The following is a 17131-nucleotide window of genomic DNA, read 5'->3' as shown; positions in this document are numbered from 1 at the left end:
ATGAAGAACAATCAAAGACGCCACCTCCTCCAGTTTGCAGGATCTGAGCAAGTCTTTAATGATAGGATGTTTTGGAGGTCTTTCATTCATAGGGTCGCCATAGGTCAGAGGCAGCTTGACTGCACGTAACACATACACACACAGAAAAGGAATGGTTTTGTTATAATTTTGCTGACTTCCTTTCTTCCTTGTATAAATGAACTTGGGCTTTTAACACTTTTTTTTTTTGCAGCCGGGGCCGTGAGAGCTCTGGGAAGATTTCCAAAGGAAACAAGAAAGTAAGTCAACAAGTATGTGTCTCGGTCTTTTTGTCCCTTGCTGTTTGACTGTGCAGTGCCTTGAGCCCCTTTCCTGAGCCAGGCAGCCCCCCTGGGTCAAGTGCTTGATTGCTCTGTATCTCTGCCACCTTGACAGTGGCTTTCAAAGAAAGCTGCATCCTTTGACATTGCAGAAACAGATGGAGCTGACCAAGGTATTGCTCCTAGAAGTCTTTTCTTGCCTCTGGGAAGGAACTTTAGATAGTGGGAATAGTGATTCCAAATTTTCTTCTTATAATGTAGGCTTTTTCACAATGCATTGCTGTCAATAAAGTGGGGATATTTTAGTCCCTTTTAAGAACAAAGGTTTGAGTGAGGGGTCCTAATCGGGACCAAACAGCCAGTGTGGAAACGCGCGCACCTGCCTCTCGAGTATTTGATCCATCCCTGGGCAGCTGTTTTAATGCTATAGGTGCTGGCAGATTACTAAATCATGTAGTAAAGTATGCCCGTTACATTCTGCAGCCACTTGGTTAGCTAGCCATCAGTTCCTGGACTCAGTTCAAAGCCATTCATGGCCTTGGTCCTTCATCTGCGTGCTCCACCATGTCATCTTTGCTCATTTGGAGAGGGCCTTCTCCAGGTACCACCCTGTCAGTGGGCAAAATCAACACCTGGCCCCTAATTTGTGGAGTGGCCTGCTTGATGAGGTGAGGAGGGCTCCTGCTCTCCTGGTTTTCTGTAGACTATGCAAAACTGGATTATTCAGGAGGGCTTTTTGAGGACTGTACTATGTTGAAATGGTTCAGAGTAATACTTTGGAAAAGTTACAGGGATGGCAGACAGTGCTGTTATCTACTGACTGTTGCTGTCACCTATTGGGATGTTTCAGTTTATGGGATGTTTCAGCCGTAGTTCATATTGACTTACACTATGTGATCCACCTTGAGTCTCACTGGGAAAGGCAGACTATAAGTGACATACATAAATAAATAAAAAGAGTTCTGCGCTTGGCTGTGGAACAAACGCCTCCTTACGTCCTGGATCCAGAGGAGTGAGCCCCGTTAGTCTGTAGAAGCAAAATCGGAAAGAGTCCAGTAGCACCTTTAAGACTAACCAAGTTTACTGTAGCATAAGCTTTCAAGAATCATAGTTCGCATCTGACGAAGAGAACTGTGGTTCTCGAAAGCTTATGCTACAGTAAAGTTGGTTAGTCTTAAAGGTGCTACTGGACTCTTTTCAATTTTCCTTACATCTTGGTAACAGCAGGATTTCAATCCAGTGGCACCGTAGAGACCAACAGAGTGTAAGTTTTCAAGCATCAGAGCTGCCTTCTAAGGGGCCACCGGCCTCCGATCCTGCTGTTCCACTGCAGACCAGTACAGCTGCCCACGTATACATCCTGGTACGATGATGCAGGGGATCCAGTAGTGCCGTGGTGTCAGACCTCATCCTAGGCGGTGGCTTGGACATCTGTATGGGATCTGTGCTCATGCTAAACCAGATTCAGCTTTATAGAAGCAGCACCCCCCTGTCCCTGCTCATGAAGTATCTGCATCTCTTTGATAGTTAATATTTTGGGAGCAGAGTGGTCCAGTGTTTCTGAGGTTGCCATCTTGTGCCTGACAGGGCTCTACTGACGGAGCTGCCAAGGTGCCAGAGTACAACAGCGGCGGCGGCGGCGGCACCAGCAGCAGCCAACCCCAGTCCCAGGTGAACGGGAATGGGGGCACCACCACTGCTGTGGGCGAGGACCCAGGGGTTGGAGCATGCCCCTCAGCCACCTCACCTTGTGCCTTAGCCGGAGACGCGGACTCGTGCAATAACAATAGCCCGTTCTTCGGCACGCTGAGCGGGGACCCTGAACCGTGCCCAGGAAACAAGCCCCCCTTCCCAGCTCTGCAGAAAGAGGAGTGAATTGAAGCTGCTGTGGGTCCAGTTGGGTTGGCGGCAAGAAGGGCGGGGCGGGGGGGGGCGGGGAAGAAGGGCGGGGTCGCCAGTGGGGGCGGGCAGAAGGCACGAGACTGGCACAGGGTGTCGAGAAGGCAGGCATTATGGCCAGGTGTCGTCGAGGAGAGTGGATTTAACTGGGGGAGGGAGAGGGGAAGTACTTCCTTGGGTAGCGGGCCCTGCAGCATTCGAAGGGGCCGTGTGGTGGCGGCTGATCTCTCTTGGAGAATAGCAAGTGTTCTCGCGGTACGCGGCAAGGGTGGGAAACCACTTGGGAGCTTGGATCTCGCGCTCGGCTACCGCGTCCTTTTTCTTTCCCTCCTTCCTTCTTGCGCACCCTGCCCTTGGATTGGCTCTTGGGCCGGTTGGATCCGCAAGAGCAGCCTTTTTTCCTTCTTTTTTAAGTTCAGTTGAATTTTTTTAATTTTATAGGGGGGGGGGAGTCTTTTTAGGGGACAAGAATTCTGGATTTGGGAAAGGGTGTTATTTTTTAAAGGAGAAAAAAAAGCCGGCAAGGTTTTATTTAAAAATGGGGCAGATTTTTCCTGCCTTCCTTGTTAATTTCTTGCCAGCTCTTCCCACCATCAGGCCCCAGAGTCGCGTTGCTTTTGGAGATGGTTGGGGAGAAATGGGAGACGTTTTTAGAGAGAGCGAGAGAGCAGAGAAGCTATTGTAATATACACCATGTGTGTAGTGATCAGCTTGTGCTTTTTATTATATATGAAGAGAGAAAGAGATTATATTTATATATAACGTGAATAGAGCTATATATAAATATGAACGCAGCAGACCCGAAAGGGGTGAAAATGTCCCTAGGAGGAAGACTTGCGTTCCAAAGCGCTCTGCGTTTAGAGAATTACAGGCCCGCCTCACTAGCCCACCAGTTGGCCTCATTGAGAACTGGTGGAGCGGATGAGGCAGGCTGCCAGATATCAGACAGAACACTTTTTATCCTTAAAACAGACGAGCACTTACTGTTACAACTCCGGGACTGTGAGCGAATAGAAAAGGTTGGTGTCTCTAAAAGGAGAGTGGGTAGGTGACCGTCCTGTCGGGAAGTGGGAGGGAGACCCAAGTCCTTTAAATCCTACCCGGAACCACAACTGCTGGGATTCTGGTTGTTCAAGGAGTCACTGAGGGTGTTCGGACCAAGGGTTCGCCTCTGGGCGTGGCTGTGTGTACGCGACACATGCAGAACACAATCCTGCTGTCCAGTGCAGAATTTGGCGTTCTACGGAGTTCTGTAGACTGTCCCTTTAGTGGGAAATGACCGCTGTCTTTGTAGCACTCACAATTATGTAAATGTGTTTCAAGGGTTAATGATAATTTATGGGGGAAGCTAATCAGGGCATAACTGATCCCAGCAACTGGCAATTGGGCTTATCTTCCGTGGGCTGTGCTGAAGCCAGAGTAACTGGGCCAGTCTTCTACTCTTCAGAGGTGGGACAGAGTAAGATTTCTTCAGCAGGGTTAATCTTCTCTGGCCGTCTCTTCTTCCATGCAGATTCCCCCTCTCTTCTGTCCCTGCTTCGCTAACCTTCCCTTTCCAGTTCCTGGGGCAGAGGAAAAAAAACGTTTGAACATAAAGCGTTTAGCTTCTGCAAGGAAGCCTCAAAGAAAAACCCTCTTTGTCCAGTGAGCTGAAGAATGCAGGAGAAATCCCTGAATGCCGCTTTGCTCACCTTTCATTCGTGTCCCACTCTGGCCTGGTCTGCATATGCAGCCATATTGGGTGGTAGTATGGGCAGTACCATTTTAACCTGCAGGTGAGAAAACTCGTATTTTTAATACTTTCCATGTGAGAAGCACATTAAAAATGAGTGCATCAGTGAGAGAGATTCTAGCTTAACCGTTCACATTTGATACACTTTTCCACTTACAAGGAATGATCACTGGACAAACTCTGAAAAATGGGATCCTTCTCTTGCACTCTCTAATGGTACAATCCATTCTACTACCTCAGTACTTGGTACCTCCTTTCAGTGGCACCTCTAGGCCAGGCTTCCTGCTTGCCAAGTTTGGGCAACAATCATCTCAGCTCTGAGTGTGAAGGAAATGTCTTTCTTGTCTCCTGGGACTCCATGAAAGGCACCCAGAAAGGTGGGGAGAAGTTTCACACTCCCGTTTGGCGCCTTCCACGCACACCTCCTCTGTGGAGAGCTGCCTAGCAAGGCATTGCCCCTCCCTGGGCTGACCTTCCTTTGAGGCTGTGGGAGGAGGTGGACTCTTGCCCTGCATTTCTTTGGAGATGCAAATCTCTGTAAGTATGAGCAGGAGGCAGAAATTAAAATCATGCATTAAAGGTGTCTGTTGCAGGTTTTTCTGGAAACCTCTCTAACTTCGGAGATGTAATGTTGGAGAATGCAGAATTTACATTTTATTTGTTACATCCTCTGTCACTTAAACATACTCCAGGCTGGGTTCAACTTGGTGATGCAGAAGCACCTACTTTATCTCCAGGATGTACTGCGGAAGGGGCCAAGCGTAAGTCAGTCTAACATAAGCCTTCCTGTATCTCAGAAAGGAAATTACTTAACCTCTTCCCTGTAAAGTTGGGGCTCTCTGTGCAAACTGGGAAGAGGATGGAAATCAGGAGAATGGATTCAACTCCCTGGTTGTACTGGGATGAATCAGCCACTTGAACTGGACAGTATTTACCAGGGAGAGAAAAACGATTTTCTGCTCTGGACCAATAGTGCAAATTTCCAAGCAACTTTACCATTGCCAGTTCGGAGGCTAACCTCTGAACTAGAAAGACTCCTTATCTACCTGGGCCAGTCCATTGCACAGATCTCCCAGTACAGAGCTATAGCAGCACAGTATCAAGGCAGCTCGGGGTGGCCAATTTGTGCGGCGTATTCTTTTTCTTCTACCATATTTCCTGTGTTCGGAGAAGTAGAATCCTTTGCAATTGGGTCAGATTTTTTCTTCCCTTAGCAATACAATTGGACAAGATACTGAGTGTAAAAAGGTGGAGTTGTCTGTTAGACTGCAGGTGCTGGCAGTTCTCAGGTACAGATTAACTGGGAATTGTTAAAACAATCTAGTTTACTAGAGTTGTGTATGTTTGCTGCAGTAATGCAGGAGAGTGAAATAAGGGGCTGGCTGCAGGATTCAGCTTCCGGAGAACTTCACCTTTCTTCTGCCTTTAAAAAAAAAAACAGCAAGTCTCTAGTCCTCATGGTTGCAGTGACCTGCTTGGAATTGTGTGGGCCATGCCTCTTGTAGTCTCAGAAGGCAGAGCGCTCTGCGACTCGCAGAATATCAAGGCCACAATAAATTAGGTAAAATAGTAAATCTTATAAAACACATTATGCAACATTTATACAATTTAAACAAAAGTGCAATGTTTGCACAATTTATCCTGTTAGCAGAATTTCATTTTTGTTGCAGAATATTGATAATTTGAGTCACTAACACACACACAGCTTTACCTTCTAAACTAGGGGGGAAAGCTTAAAACTCATTTGATAAGCATCCCACGTAGTTTCTTCCCTTTGAACTTGTAGCATGGCTTTGTCCAGAATTACTTAGTTTTGCCAAAGCTGGCAGGCACCCTGCCTCTTTTCGTCCAGATTTTGGGGGGGGGGGGATAATCCAAGGCATTTTTAATTTGAAGCCCAATTTTGCACCAGCGCCAAAGAGGTGGGTGGGAATGGCGGGCTCTGTTTTTCCTGTCCCCCTCTCTTTAAAAAAACAAACATTTTTTTGAACTTTGCATATGTTTTATTTAATCACAGTAGTATAACACTCCGTATTCTTGTGAGTAGATAGAATATTGTTAGCACTTCAGCTGACTTGACTGAATGTAAAAGAATATTTCCGCGCTCCGTAACGTAAGAGCCAAGCTGAGGCACAACTTGTGAGGACACAAGAACGGGGCCAGTGGCCTCAAAAGGATTAACAATCAGATTCCTGTGCTGAGGAAGAGGAGGCACCCTTTGACCCTCCCCGGGCACAGATCTTCTAGGCCAGACTTGAGCCAGACCTTTTGGTGGTGAAGTTGGAGGATTCTGTCCTCTTCAGTAGGAGTGAAGTTTTGTTGCTGGGCAAAGTGGAGAAAACCATCTTTCCTCTGGAAAGCGTGTGGTGTGATGAATCGAGGCATTTGAGACAGCTAATAATTGCTTATTGAAATATTGCTTGTTCTAATTGTCTAGCAGCTTTGATACTACCATTTACCTTGTGGGGGGAAAGGCATGAATCCCCTTTGCTCACCCCGCCCCCCCCCCCCCCCCCGCTCCTGACCAAATGGTTCCTTCTATATTTGCATCACCTGCAGCGCCCTTAAATCTGAGACAGACAGACAAGGCGATCTTGTTTGCGGAGTCAGGAAGCACAATTCCACGTTGGGAGGCCTGTCAGCCGCCTGTGCCACGCTTCGGGGTTTTGAGTGGAAATTCCAAAGCTCAGGTTCTCTTGTGAATCCAGAAGTCCATGGCCCTTTGAGTGTGGAAGTGGAGGTCCCTGTTGCAGGGACAGCTCAGAAAGAACTGCCTTGCCAGTTTCGGCTTGGATCCCTCCGAACATCTCGACGGATGGGAGCACATCTCCCCCCCCCCCCCCGCCCGCAGCCCAGAATGCCTCCCAGTGTGCTGCTCCAAGCAGCCCTTCAGAACAGGCTGAGAGGGGAGTTGGAGGTCAGGTGTGCAAAAACGGTGCTGATGGATCTGCGCCCCTCCCCCCATACATAGAAATGATCAGCAGGATCCGATCCCTGAACTCTGCCACAAACTTTGCTCCAAGCTTTCAGATTCTAGAAATGCATTTCTTGTCAAAAGTACTGTTCTGTTGGCTTTTTACCTTTCTTGTTGCGTCGTATAGAAGGTTGTGGTGATGTTGGTCACTGCTAGGATTGCCAACTCTGACTTGGGAAATTCCTGGAGGTTTGGGAGGGGGCCCGTGGAGGGCAGGGGCCTCAGCATGGGGCAGTGCCAGAGGGCCCACCCTCCAAAGCACCCACTGCCTCCAGGGTTAGTGACTTCTGCAGCCTGGAGATCAGTTATAATTCCAGTTCCCCGGGCTCCCCCAGCAGTGGCAGCCCTAGTCGTAACCTGCAGAAGCGCCAGGGTAGCGGCGTGCCCAGCGTGACCTTTCCGGAGCACCTTCCCCGTAGGCTCTTCCTCTGGTTTGCAACCAGTCTGTGACACTCAGAGGAGTTCTGCCTCAGCTGGTGGTGTGGCAGAGGATGGCTGACGTGAGAGAACGAGCCCCGCTTCAGACGTGCAAGCTCCTTGCACCCTAGGAAGGGGGGGCATCATCACTATTATCTGTGAGATGAAATGATGGCTAAGCACGGTGGTAGTGGTGCACACACACCAGACCGCCTGCACTCCACGCGGTCCTGAAGTCAACGGAGGAATGGTGTTCCCCTTCCCGTTGCTGAATGGTGTTTTTAGCTCACGCTGAGGGAGTTCGCCCTCAGCTGACGCTTTCTTAGGTACACACAACACTTTAGGCTCCTCCAGTGGTACCAACTGGCAACCTTTCCTTTAAGATCCCTGGGCCTGCAGCTCACATTGTGAGCTCTCGATCCCTCCAGAGTAAGATCTGTTCACCCAGAAAAGGGATCAGCTTTATGATGAATTACTGCTGCTCTGTTAACTTTTGACACTCTCCGATGCTCCCCCTCGCCTGATCGGCCACGCGCTGGACCTTGAAGGGCAACAAGGAAGCCTTTTCTCTCACAGCAAAATACGGTCCTGAGTCCAAACCCATTTCGCCCTGGACCCACGAGGGCTCCTTTCATTGTTTCAAGCGGGGACAAACCCACTTTTAACTTTCCTGGCTCCAGGTCCCGACACCCCAAGCGTATTTCTTGAACTAACCTTCATTAGTAAAGTCGTCGGCCTGAATTTTTGGCATGCTGTTTTCACAGTGTTGCTGACTGCAGGGCCTTTTAAAGCCAACCTAGTGGCCATTGTTACTTCTTTGAAGAGGTCCATCCCATCCTGAGACAGTAACGCAGGGTCTATCTAGCCCCCAGTTCCCTCGCTGTGCCTACTGCTCAGTTTAGCCGGAAAGATGTTTTGAGAAACACAACATCCAAATATACTTGCAAAGACTTCCAGAGCCTTTTCGGGGGCTGCTTTTTAACCATTTTCTGGTGTGACTTAGAATTCCACTTCTCTCTCCGATTCAGAAGGAAGCATAAACCTATGGCTCCCTTGTGGAGGAGGTTGCAGATAAACATTAGGACGGGGACTTGAATACTTGTGGACAGGAATGGAGTGTATCCCACTCCACAGGCATTAGCTGTGTATATACGAGAGCCTGTGAAAAGGACACAGGGCCACAGAGTAGCCAATTGGGGCAAAGAACCATCATTCTCCCCTCCCGCCTCATCACTCAGTTTAATTACTTGGGTGTAAGCACCACTGAGACTAATGGTACTTGTAGCCAAGGAAGCGTGGTTAGGTCTGGGCTGCAAGAATTCTAAGCAAACAACATTCTTTTTTATTATTATTCCTTACTCTAGTTAGCAGAATGTTTACTGCTGAGGTTAAATCATTATAGTAGCTCATGTATCTGACGTGTGTTTTGGTAAATATGCATGTTCATTTTTTTCATATTTTTGCCCTGTCCCCAATTTTTTAAAAAAAACCTGGTTTGTGCTGATTTTTTTTAAAAAAATCTGCTTTTAATGTTTTTAAAAACCTGTTCAAAACAATCTGTTAGGAAATTTTCCATCTTTAATTGTTAGTTATTGCTCATTGCTTAAAGTCAGATACTGTTGCTCATTTTCTAGTTATTTTTAAGATTTAGATTTTTTCCCCTCTACAATTTTGGAAGACCAGCCACCCCCTTCCCTTCTCTTCCCACATGCAGCTTACCTGTCTATAATATTACATGCTCAGATGGGATGTACACTTTTCTGATTATAACCATTGCTCTTGTATTTTGGTAGATGCTTTATTGATAGTAACTAAATGCCTGTAAGATTTTCAAAGTAAAATTTCCAATCTCAATTGTTATTTTAAGCCAATCTTTCCCTTTACACACCTCCCTTAACTGACCTTGAAGTTGCATTTTTATCATCTATCTATATCTCTATATATACCCCCATGCCCCCTTTAAAATGTTTAGCCTAAGATTTTAGCTTTAAAGGAAATCTTTTGCCGAACAGAGTAAATCTGATTTTTCTTGTTAGTGAGTCCTTGTCAACTGCGAGTTCACGCATCGGTTCACAAGGGAAGATGGAGATCCATTCAGTGTTCCCTCCCCGCTTCCGTTTTCAAATGGTTTTTCTTTTTATGCTATTAACACCTGTTCTTAGTGGATGGATAAATGTTACCTTTACTACCCCCTCCCCAACTTTGGTAATCAAATTCCCATCTCCTGCACCCCAACACAAACTCCATAGGTTGTTGGTTTTTTTAATCAGTGTAAGTTTAGACAGGTTGCTCTAAATCAGGGGAAATTCGCAGGAGGTTTGCAATAAGAAAGCTAGGGTGTCTTTTGGGAATGTTTTTTGCTGGTGGATTCTGGGTGCGGTGTTCATTTGTTGATGGAGAGAGACTTACAGTGCTTAATAAAGTCTATTCTTTTAGTAAAAAAAACCCCCATGTTTCTTTTACATTGAGTGCAGTAACGGTTCTAGCTCTGGAAACAAGACAGCCCTGCCATTTTGGGCTGTCTGCTTGCTGTGTAGAAGCAGCACAAGGTCTAAAGCTTTGTAAGAAAACAGGATTGTCCATACCTGTAACGATTGTTCATCAAGTTCTTCTGTGCAAGCACACATTGGAATTGTGTATGTGCAGGCCTGCTGATGGAGAAACTGTCTTTAGCTTCTCCTCAATCATGCAGAGACCCTTCCCACCTAAACGGGCAGGTGACCGGAGGAGGGACGACCCCCCCCCTTTCCCTCAGTTCTCCTGAGTCGCCATGAACCCAACTAGATAGTACCAGAGAGTTCACAGCGGGGCAGGAACTCAATGAACAAGTTACAGGTACGTACAACCCCGTTTCCATTGTCGTTCTTCTGTGCAGTCCCACATTGGGAGATGACCAAGCTACACACAATAAAGAAGGGGTGTGAATCTCTCCAACACAATTTTATTACATTAACATTAAAGCATCACTGCAATAAGCAAGTGAAATAGAAAACAAACACTTGTAAGTTGTACAATAGCAACAGTAAAAACATACACACACACACAACCTCAGTGGTATGATAAATCCATCATAGTATTTGACGCCGAATGTCATCTCGTACACTTCTGTGCAAACAAAGAGTGCAACACAGCTGTGCTGCTGCCGCCACATCTTGCGTGGTGTCAACGAACACAGCATAGTGTTGATTAAACATATCAGAGGAAGACCAAGTTGCTGCCCTACAAATGTCGGCAACGGGGACCCCTCTTTAAAAAGCAGAAGGGGATGCCCGAGACCAGGCCGAGTGGGTTTTCACTCACAGTGGGCACGGAACCTCGGCTTGCTGACACTCTGTTAGGGTTGCAGACACGATCCACCTGGACGTTGTTTAAGCAGGGGCTCCTCTTCCTTTATTCTCTTCACCAAAGCATATAAATAAGTGCGTGCCATCCCAGAACCCTTTTGTCCTATCCAGATAGAAGGAGAGCGCCCTCTTCAGATCTAGAGAACGGAGTGCCCTCTCAGCTTCTGACTGAGGGTTTGGGTGAAACACAGAGTAGTCGCCACCTCTGGGGTGCACCACCAGGCAAACGCGTAGTCAAGATACACGTCCTTCAGAGACCACTCGTGATTGGCACTCGCCTTCCTGCACAGCGCATCTGCCGTGGAATGGTCTGATCCAGCAATGTGAAGGGCTTGCAGGGAGACCCTGTTGGCAACTGCCCAGCCCCCAGTGGCAGTAGCCTCCGCACCAAGAGCTGTTGAGGCTGCACCTCCCTGCTTTCTTACACCACTGTAGTCTTGTCTGCCTGGATCTGGGCTTCTTGCCTTGCAGAAGAGCTGCAAAAGAGAGAAGGTGAATTCCAATACATTAATGTGCAGACACTGCTCTTTGGTTGGTCATGTGTCTTGAATTTATTATTTTTTCACATTTCTATTCCGCCCTCCCTGCAAGCGGGCTCAGGGTGGATCACAACCCATTAAAATACAATCAAATTCATTTCCATAAAACATTTAAAAACATCATTAAAATAAAACATTTCTAATTATGCAGTCAGCCTTACAAACTAAAACAGGATGGAGGACAGCCTTTGCAGAGAGGGTTAGATTTTATACACCCCTTGTTTCAGGCCGGCAGAGGCCCAGATCTCAGCCATGTGCCTGGCGGAGCAGCTCTGTCTTAAAGGCCCGGCAAAAAGATAGTAGGTCTTGCCGGGTCCTGGTCTCAGTAGACAACAGCGTTCCACCCGGTGGGAGCCAGGAACGAGAAGGCCCTGGCTCTGGTCAAGGCTAAGCGGGCCTCCTTGGGGCCAGGGGCCACCAACAGCTGTTTATCCCAATTGGAGTGTCCTCTGGGGAGTATATGGGGAGAGATGGTCCCTCAGATACGCCGGTCCCAGTCCGCAGAGGGCCTTATAGGTCAGTACCAAGACCTTGAATGTGATCCGGTACTCCACAGGTAACCAATGCAGCTCACGTAATAGACTCTGAACTGCAATGGGCACCCCAACCCAGAGTGGAGGCATCAGTTGTTACAATTACATCATAGTATTTGGTACCAAAAAGAACACCTCTGAATAGACTGGTGTCTACTGACCACCAGTATAGAGATTTTATTACCTGCCGTGGTATAGAGAACCTATGGTTAGGTGAATGTAGTGATGCCCTTACAAACCAATTCTGCAGCACCCTCACAGGCAGGCAAGCAAAAGGCACTACTGTAGAGGTGGCCGCCATGTAGCCTAGCAGCCTTTGTATTCTCCATACAGCTTGAAATCGTTTTTTGGAAAACGTGGCCACAGGAGATTGAATGGTTCGTGCTCTATCAGGCAGCAGAGTGGCTCTGCCTGTGGTGGTATCTAGAATGCCCCCAATACAGGGAGTTACCCTAGACAGTTCAAGTTGAGATGTTGTAAAATTAATCACTAGACCCAAGTGTGCCCACGTCTGAAGCAGAAGTGTAACCCCTTGGACCAGTTTTTTCCAGGATGGTACAGAGATAAGCCAATCATCTAAATATGGGGAAATGGAACAACCCTGTCCTCTAAGGTTGGCAACCAAAGGTTCCATACACTTGGTGAATGCCCTAGGTGCAGCAGATAGGCCAAAAGTTAAGACTGAAGTACTCTGTTAAGGTATTTAAAACAGAGGTATTTCCTGTGATCCTTTCTAATTGCCACATGGAATTATGCATCCTTCTGGTCTAGGCTGGCAAACCAATCCTTAAGGTTTAAAAAGAGAAGTACTGCGGAAAGGGTAACCATTTTGAACTTTGATACTCCACAAAAGGTGCATCACCACAGTCTAACACGAGTTTGCCAGCTGTACAAGGTGCAGCAGAAGAGACATCAGGGTCTAATGCCTGAGCCATCCTAGACATCTGATCAGAGTACACGTGCACTTCCTCATACGGGGAACCCAATGACGGTGCCCCGTTTTCGTCGGGCCACGGATCCGACGTCTGGGATCTGACCTCAGAAGCACCCAACGAGGATCCTCCTCCTCCTCCTCCTCCTCCTCTTCGGAATCATATCACTGTTGCAGTTGAGCAGGCGACGGAGGTGGAAGCCACACTCTCCCAGAAGAAGCCATTGATGGCCTCAGATTCAGAGCACCGAAACTGCGCGGCTCTCCGGACCAACGGCAATGGTATGGGGGAGGAATACAGCAGGCAAGATGATGCTGGCAATGGTACAGCTGTCTCAGTTCTGATGGACAGTGTGTCTGGGATCTGTATTCACTCCTATGGCTTGGTGAGGGGGGACATACCCTTCGTGTCAAAGACTGGATCCATGCTGCCAGTTCCGAAACCGGAGCCACCTCATGGAAATCAGTCGGTTCAAAGTTGGACTTAGCTGCCCAGGATGCTGGATCCTCCCCCGAGGTCGGTGGCTCCAGCTCTCGCAGTTCTCCTTCCAACAGCAACCTGTCTGGGGAGTGAAGGTGAGCGATGGAGTCTGTGGATTCTCTAGAATCGCTTGCTCCTGCTGGGGGTCTCGTGCGGTTGGGTTCCAATCAGCCTTGGAACCAGAATGGGGGAAGTGCTTTGATTCCTTTGACTTTTTTGCTGGCCGTCCCAATGAAGATCTCAGCTCCACGGTAGGGCGGCGTAGTCTGTTGTTTGGAAGCCATCGGATCTGACCTCAGAACTGACCAAGAGGAAGTCATGGATCCAGCCCTGGAACACTGATAGAGTAACTGAGAGCTTGTTGCTTTTCTGATCCAACACTGTTTGGCGCTTAGTGGTCACATTTTTGCCTGCCGCACAGCCTGCGCCTGAGAAGACTCTCCCACCGAACAGCTTTGAGCTCTCTCATTCCGAGCCTTTGAGGTGAATCGCTAACAAACAGGGCAGGCTCCAACCTTAGGCCCCTCACCCAGACACAGATCACGCTGGTGAGAGTGTGTCATTTTCATCACACATTGGGAGCAGTTTTTAAATACAGCCTTCTGCACCATAGTGGAGAAGCCCACAAACTGAACCATAAACTTGACTGGAACAGCTCAAGAAGTCCAAATTACCCAGAATTAAATCAGTAGGCAGAGATGAGGTCAAGAAACGGTCCAAGTTCCAAGATCAGAAGAATCCAATCAGAAGAAAAAGTACACAAGACGAATGAGCTCAGAAGCATAGTTCCTCTCTTCGTGGTGGCAGAGAGAGAAACAAGGGGAAGGGGGGGTTGCTCCTCCAGTAGGTCACACGCACATTTAGGCGGGAAAATGGATTTCTACGTCACCAAGGAGAAGCTCCTTAGAAGCTAAAGAAAGTATCTCCATAGGCAGGCCTGTGCATGTGCAGTCCCAATGTGGCACAATGATGAACCTCTAGTTTCATTAAAAACAGGTGAAACCAAAACATTCATTGGGGTGGGCCAGAGGAGGGGTGGACCAAGGCAGAGACAACCAAGGATCTACTCAAATGTGCCACCTCCTTCATGGACTTGGGAGCACTGCTGCCTCTTGCTTAGACGTAGGGCGGCCCAACCAAGTTGCCAAGCCCCAAGTGCTAGCAGAACAGGCAATTCAGCAAGCCGGATTTCCGGGCTGACTCAGGCCTGCTGCTCCTCCTCTCTGCCATAACCTGTGCGACCATTTAGGCATCTGTTAAAAACGCAGGGCTCTTTGCCGTTTCTAAACCTTGCAGCTGAATTCTGCCAGAGAGTTCAGTGTGGCTCACAGGCAAGCACCAGAATTTCCATTATGTTCTGGTTAGCCAAAGCAGGCTCCAACCACGTCCCACTCCCTTCCTTCTCTCTCAGGTAAGAATAATAAAAATGCTCCAGTCACACTTCATCAAAACACATACAAAGACCTGCCAGGGCTTCCCAATTCAGCTCGGTTTAATATTATGGCTGAAATGTGAATTAACAGTAAACCCTGTTTGCTTATTCATACTCAGTTACTTAGACTCTGAAGCAGGGGTTCCCAACCTCTGGAGGCCTGTTGGCACATCTTGATAGAGGGTGGTTGGCACAAGCAAAAAAGGGCTGCAAAAAGAGGTGGAGCCAATCAAAAAAGGGCTGCCGGAAGAGGCAGAGGCCAGACTACAGGATAGAAATATTGTCATGGTGCTAACCTTGCGTATACAATGAATTCCGAAGTATGAAGGTAAGAAGGTTCCCTCCTCCAAGAAAAATGTATATTAACATGTTCAATTTTGAGTGTGTATATAAGCAAGTACTTCTTGCATGGATTTAGTCTGATATGTGCTTACCTGTTGTACAGTCCACTTTATAAAGGCCAGGGTTTTCATTTACACAACTGAAATTACAGAATGAGTATGTTGTGAAAAGCCTTTGTGAGCAAAAGGGAACAGCTGAAAACTGTTTTTAATAAGCACGTATACATACTCAAAGAGCCCCGTGGTGCAGAGTGGTAAGCGGCAGCACTGCTCATGACCTGAGTTTGATCCCGGCGGAAGCCGGGTTCAGGTAGCCGGCTCAAGGTTGACTCAGCCTTCCATCCTTCCGAGGTGGGTAGAACGAGTACCCAGTTTCCTGGGGGTAAAGTGTAGATGACTGGGGAAGGCAATGGCAAACCTCCCCGTAAAAAGTCTGCCAAGAAAATGTAGTGATGCGACGTGTCCCCCCCCCCCCCCATGGGTCAGTAATGACTCGGTGCTTGCACAGGGGGCTACCTTTACATACTCAAAGTATGCTTAACAAGAGTGTTAGGGGTTATTTTTTTCTAAAATAAACCAAGTTCTTGTTTCAAATTTGTAGTAATGAAGAGCTTCTGCTACACCTTTCCTAAGTTAACCCCTGGAGTGCTGCTACTCAGGAGGAAACAGCTCTGGCTAGCTTGTGAGGAGGCCTCACTCCGTCCCCCCCCCCCCCCAAGCTGGCCAGCCGCCTTTCTTCCAGAGTGCCGCTCCCAGGTTTTTCTGTACTGGCACCTGGGGCCCATGTTCCCCTCCCTGGCTGCAGCAGGGATCATCTGGGGGGGGGGCGCTTCCTTCAGGCAAGCAAGAGCCGTCTACTGCAGCAGCAGCAGCAGCAGAGAAGAGCCGGAGCCCCGTCGCTCGTAGAAGGCCAACAAAATGTGCGGCAGGGCGGGAGCTTTCGTGCGTCTCAACTCATTTCTTCAGAAGCTTCGGCTCGGGGAAGCTCCTGTCCTGCCACACAGATCGTTGGTCTTCTACGAGCGACGGGACTCGGGGGCTCCTGGCCGCTGCTGCTGCTGACAAACCCAGCCGCCTCCCGTGATCGGTCTACCGCCGGCATTCAAGCAGCGGCAGCGGCTCGGGCTCCCTCCAGCCAAGCCTCCGTGTCCCGGAAGGAGCGCCCGCGCGGCCGTGACCCCCGCTCCAGAGGCGGAGGGGGCGCCCGGGCCGAGCACTCTCTCGGCGCCCAGCCTCTCGCAAGGGGCGGGGAGCAACGGGGAGCACGGCGGGAGACGACGGACCAACCCGGCCTCCAGCAGGGGGCGGGCGAGAGCGCCGAGGCCGTGGCTGCCGGGCACCGGGACTGCCGGCTCGCCGGGCCGCTGGCCAAGACGGGGAGGGGGGAAACCGCCGCCGCCGCCCCCCCAACACGCAGGGGTCGTCAGTGTTTACCGAACACGTGAACGCGGCCCTCTCGCTGGGAGGGGGCAACTCTGCCCCTAACGCCTCTGTCGTGTACCTGTTTTATTGGCAGTCCGCCTTTCCTGCTTAAGCTCAGGACGGGTCACCCCCAAAAATTAAAATCCAAGGAGCCCTACGAACAACCACTGGGCGAACACCACACCGCAGCGCCACAAACGGGAGTTTTTTTCCGGGAACGAAGGTGGCGGGACTCGGGGCCGCCCAAGGGCCTCACTCTGGGTCGGCTGCAACAAGGGGGACGTTGCCGAAAGGTTAAACCGCCCTCCGCGAAAAGGGCCACAAGGCCGGCGGCCCCGCCGAGCAGCGGGGAAGGCCCCCCCGACTCCCCCCGGCCTGAGGAGGAGGGGGCGGGGGGGGCCGGCCACGTGACCCTCTTCGAGCGGCGCCGGGAGGCCGCCCCGCCGCGCTCCCGCTGGAGAAAAGTCCCGCGGGCAACTCACGCGATCGAAGCAGGGCGAGAAATGCAACCACTGGAGCCCGGGAAGGGCGCGGCCGCGCAGGCGGAGGGGGGGGGGGGGACGGGACCGCGCAAAACCGAGCAACAGAGGCGGCGCGCCTTCCCGGCGCTTCGTCCCCGGCCATCCCCGGCCGCGTTTCCGCGCAGGAGCCGCCTGGCCACGCGCAGAGGGAGGGGGGCGGGCGGGCGAGGGGGCGGAGCCTCCTCCAAGATGGCCGCCCGCGCGGCCCCGCCCCCGCCTGCCTTTTGAACCAACTTTATTGGGAGGCCGGAGGGAGCGGGCCGGGC

The 17131-nt window shown here is 49.7% G+C and overlaps 1 protein-coding gene and 2 long non-coding RNA genes across 3 annotated transcripts in view; 1 reads left to right on the top strand and 2 right to left on the bottom strand.

Annotated features, from left to right (window-relative positions):
• The window catches only part of FAM120C (family with sequence similarity 120C), a 37584-nt gene extending 35363 nt beyond the window's left edge, over nucleotides 1-2221 (top strand). The window contains exons 15-16 of the mRNA XM_055003120.1: nucleotides 233-290; nucleotides 1887-2221. Coding sequence (XP_054859095.1) covers nucleotides 233-290; nucleotides 1887-2174 — 346 coding nt within the window. The 3' untranslated portion in view covers nucleotides 2175-2221. The remainder of the gene's footprint in view (nucleotides 1-232; nucleotides 291-1886) is intronic.
• Nucleotides 2222-10246: 8025 nt separating this feature from the next.
• LOC129345953 (uncharacterized) lies at nucleotides 10247-15190 on the bottom strand. Its single transcript, XR_008598658.1, has 3 exons — nucleotides 15152-15190; nucleotides 15016-15062; nucleotides 10247-11141 (listed from the first exon to the last, which is right to left on the bottom strand). It is a non-coding gene; the product is annotated as an uncharacterized LOC129345953 (long non-coding RNA).
• Nucleotide 15191: 1 nt separating this feature from the next.
• LOC129345956 (uncharacterized) lies at nucleotides 15192-16901 on the bottom strand. The gene is made up of 3 exons (XR_008598659.1): nucleotides 16827-16901; nucleotides 16424-16610; nucleotides 15192-15298 (listed from the first exon to the last, which is right to left on the bottom strand). It is a non-coding gene; the product is annotated as an uncharacterized LOC129345956 (long non-coding RNA).
• Nucleotides 16902-17131: the final 230 nt, after the last annotated feature.

This window comes from Eublepharis macularius, chromosome 19 (genome assembly GCF_028583425.1).
Source record: "Eublepharis macularius isolate TG4126 chromosome 19, MPM_Emac_v1.0, whole genome shotgun sequence".
NCBI lineage: Eukaryota > Metazoa > Chordata > Lepidosauria > Squamata > Eublepharidae > Eublepharis > Eublepharis macularius.
The sequence above is the reverse complement of the archived record's forward strand: the minus strand, read 5'-3'. Positions and strand labels throughout refer to the sequence as shown.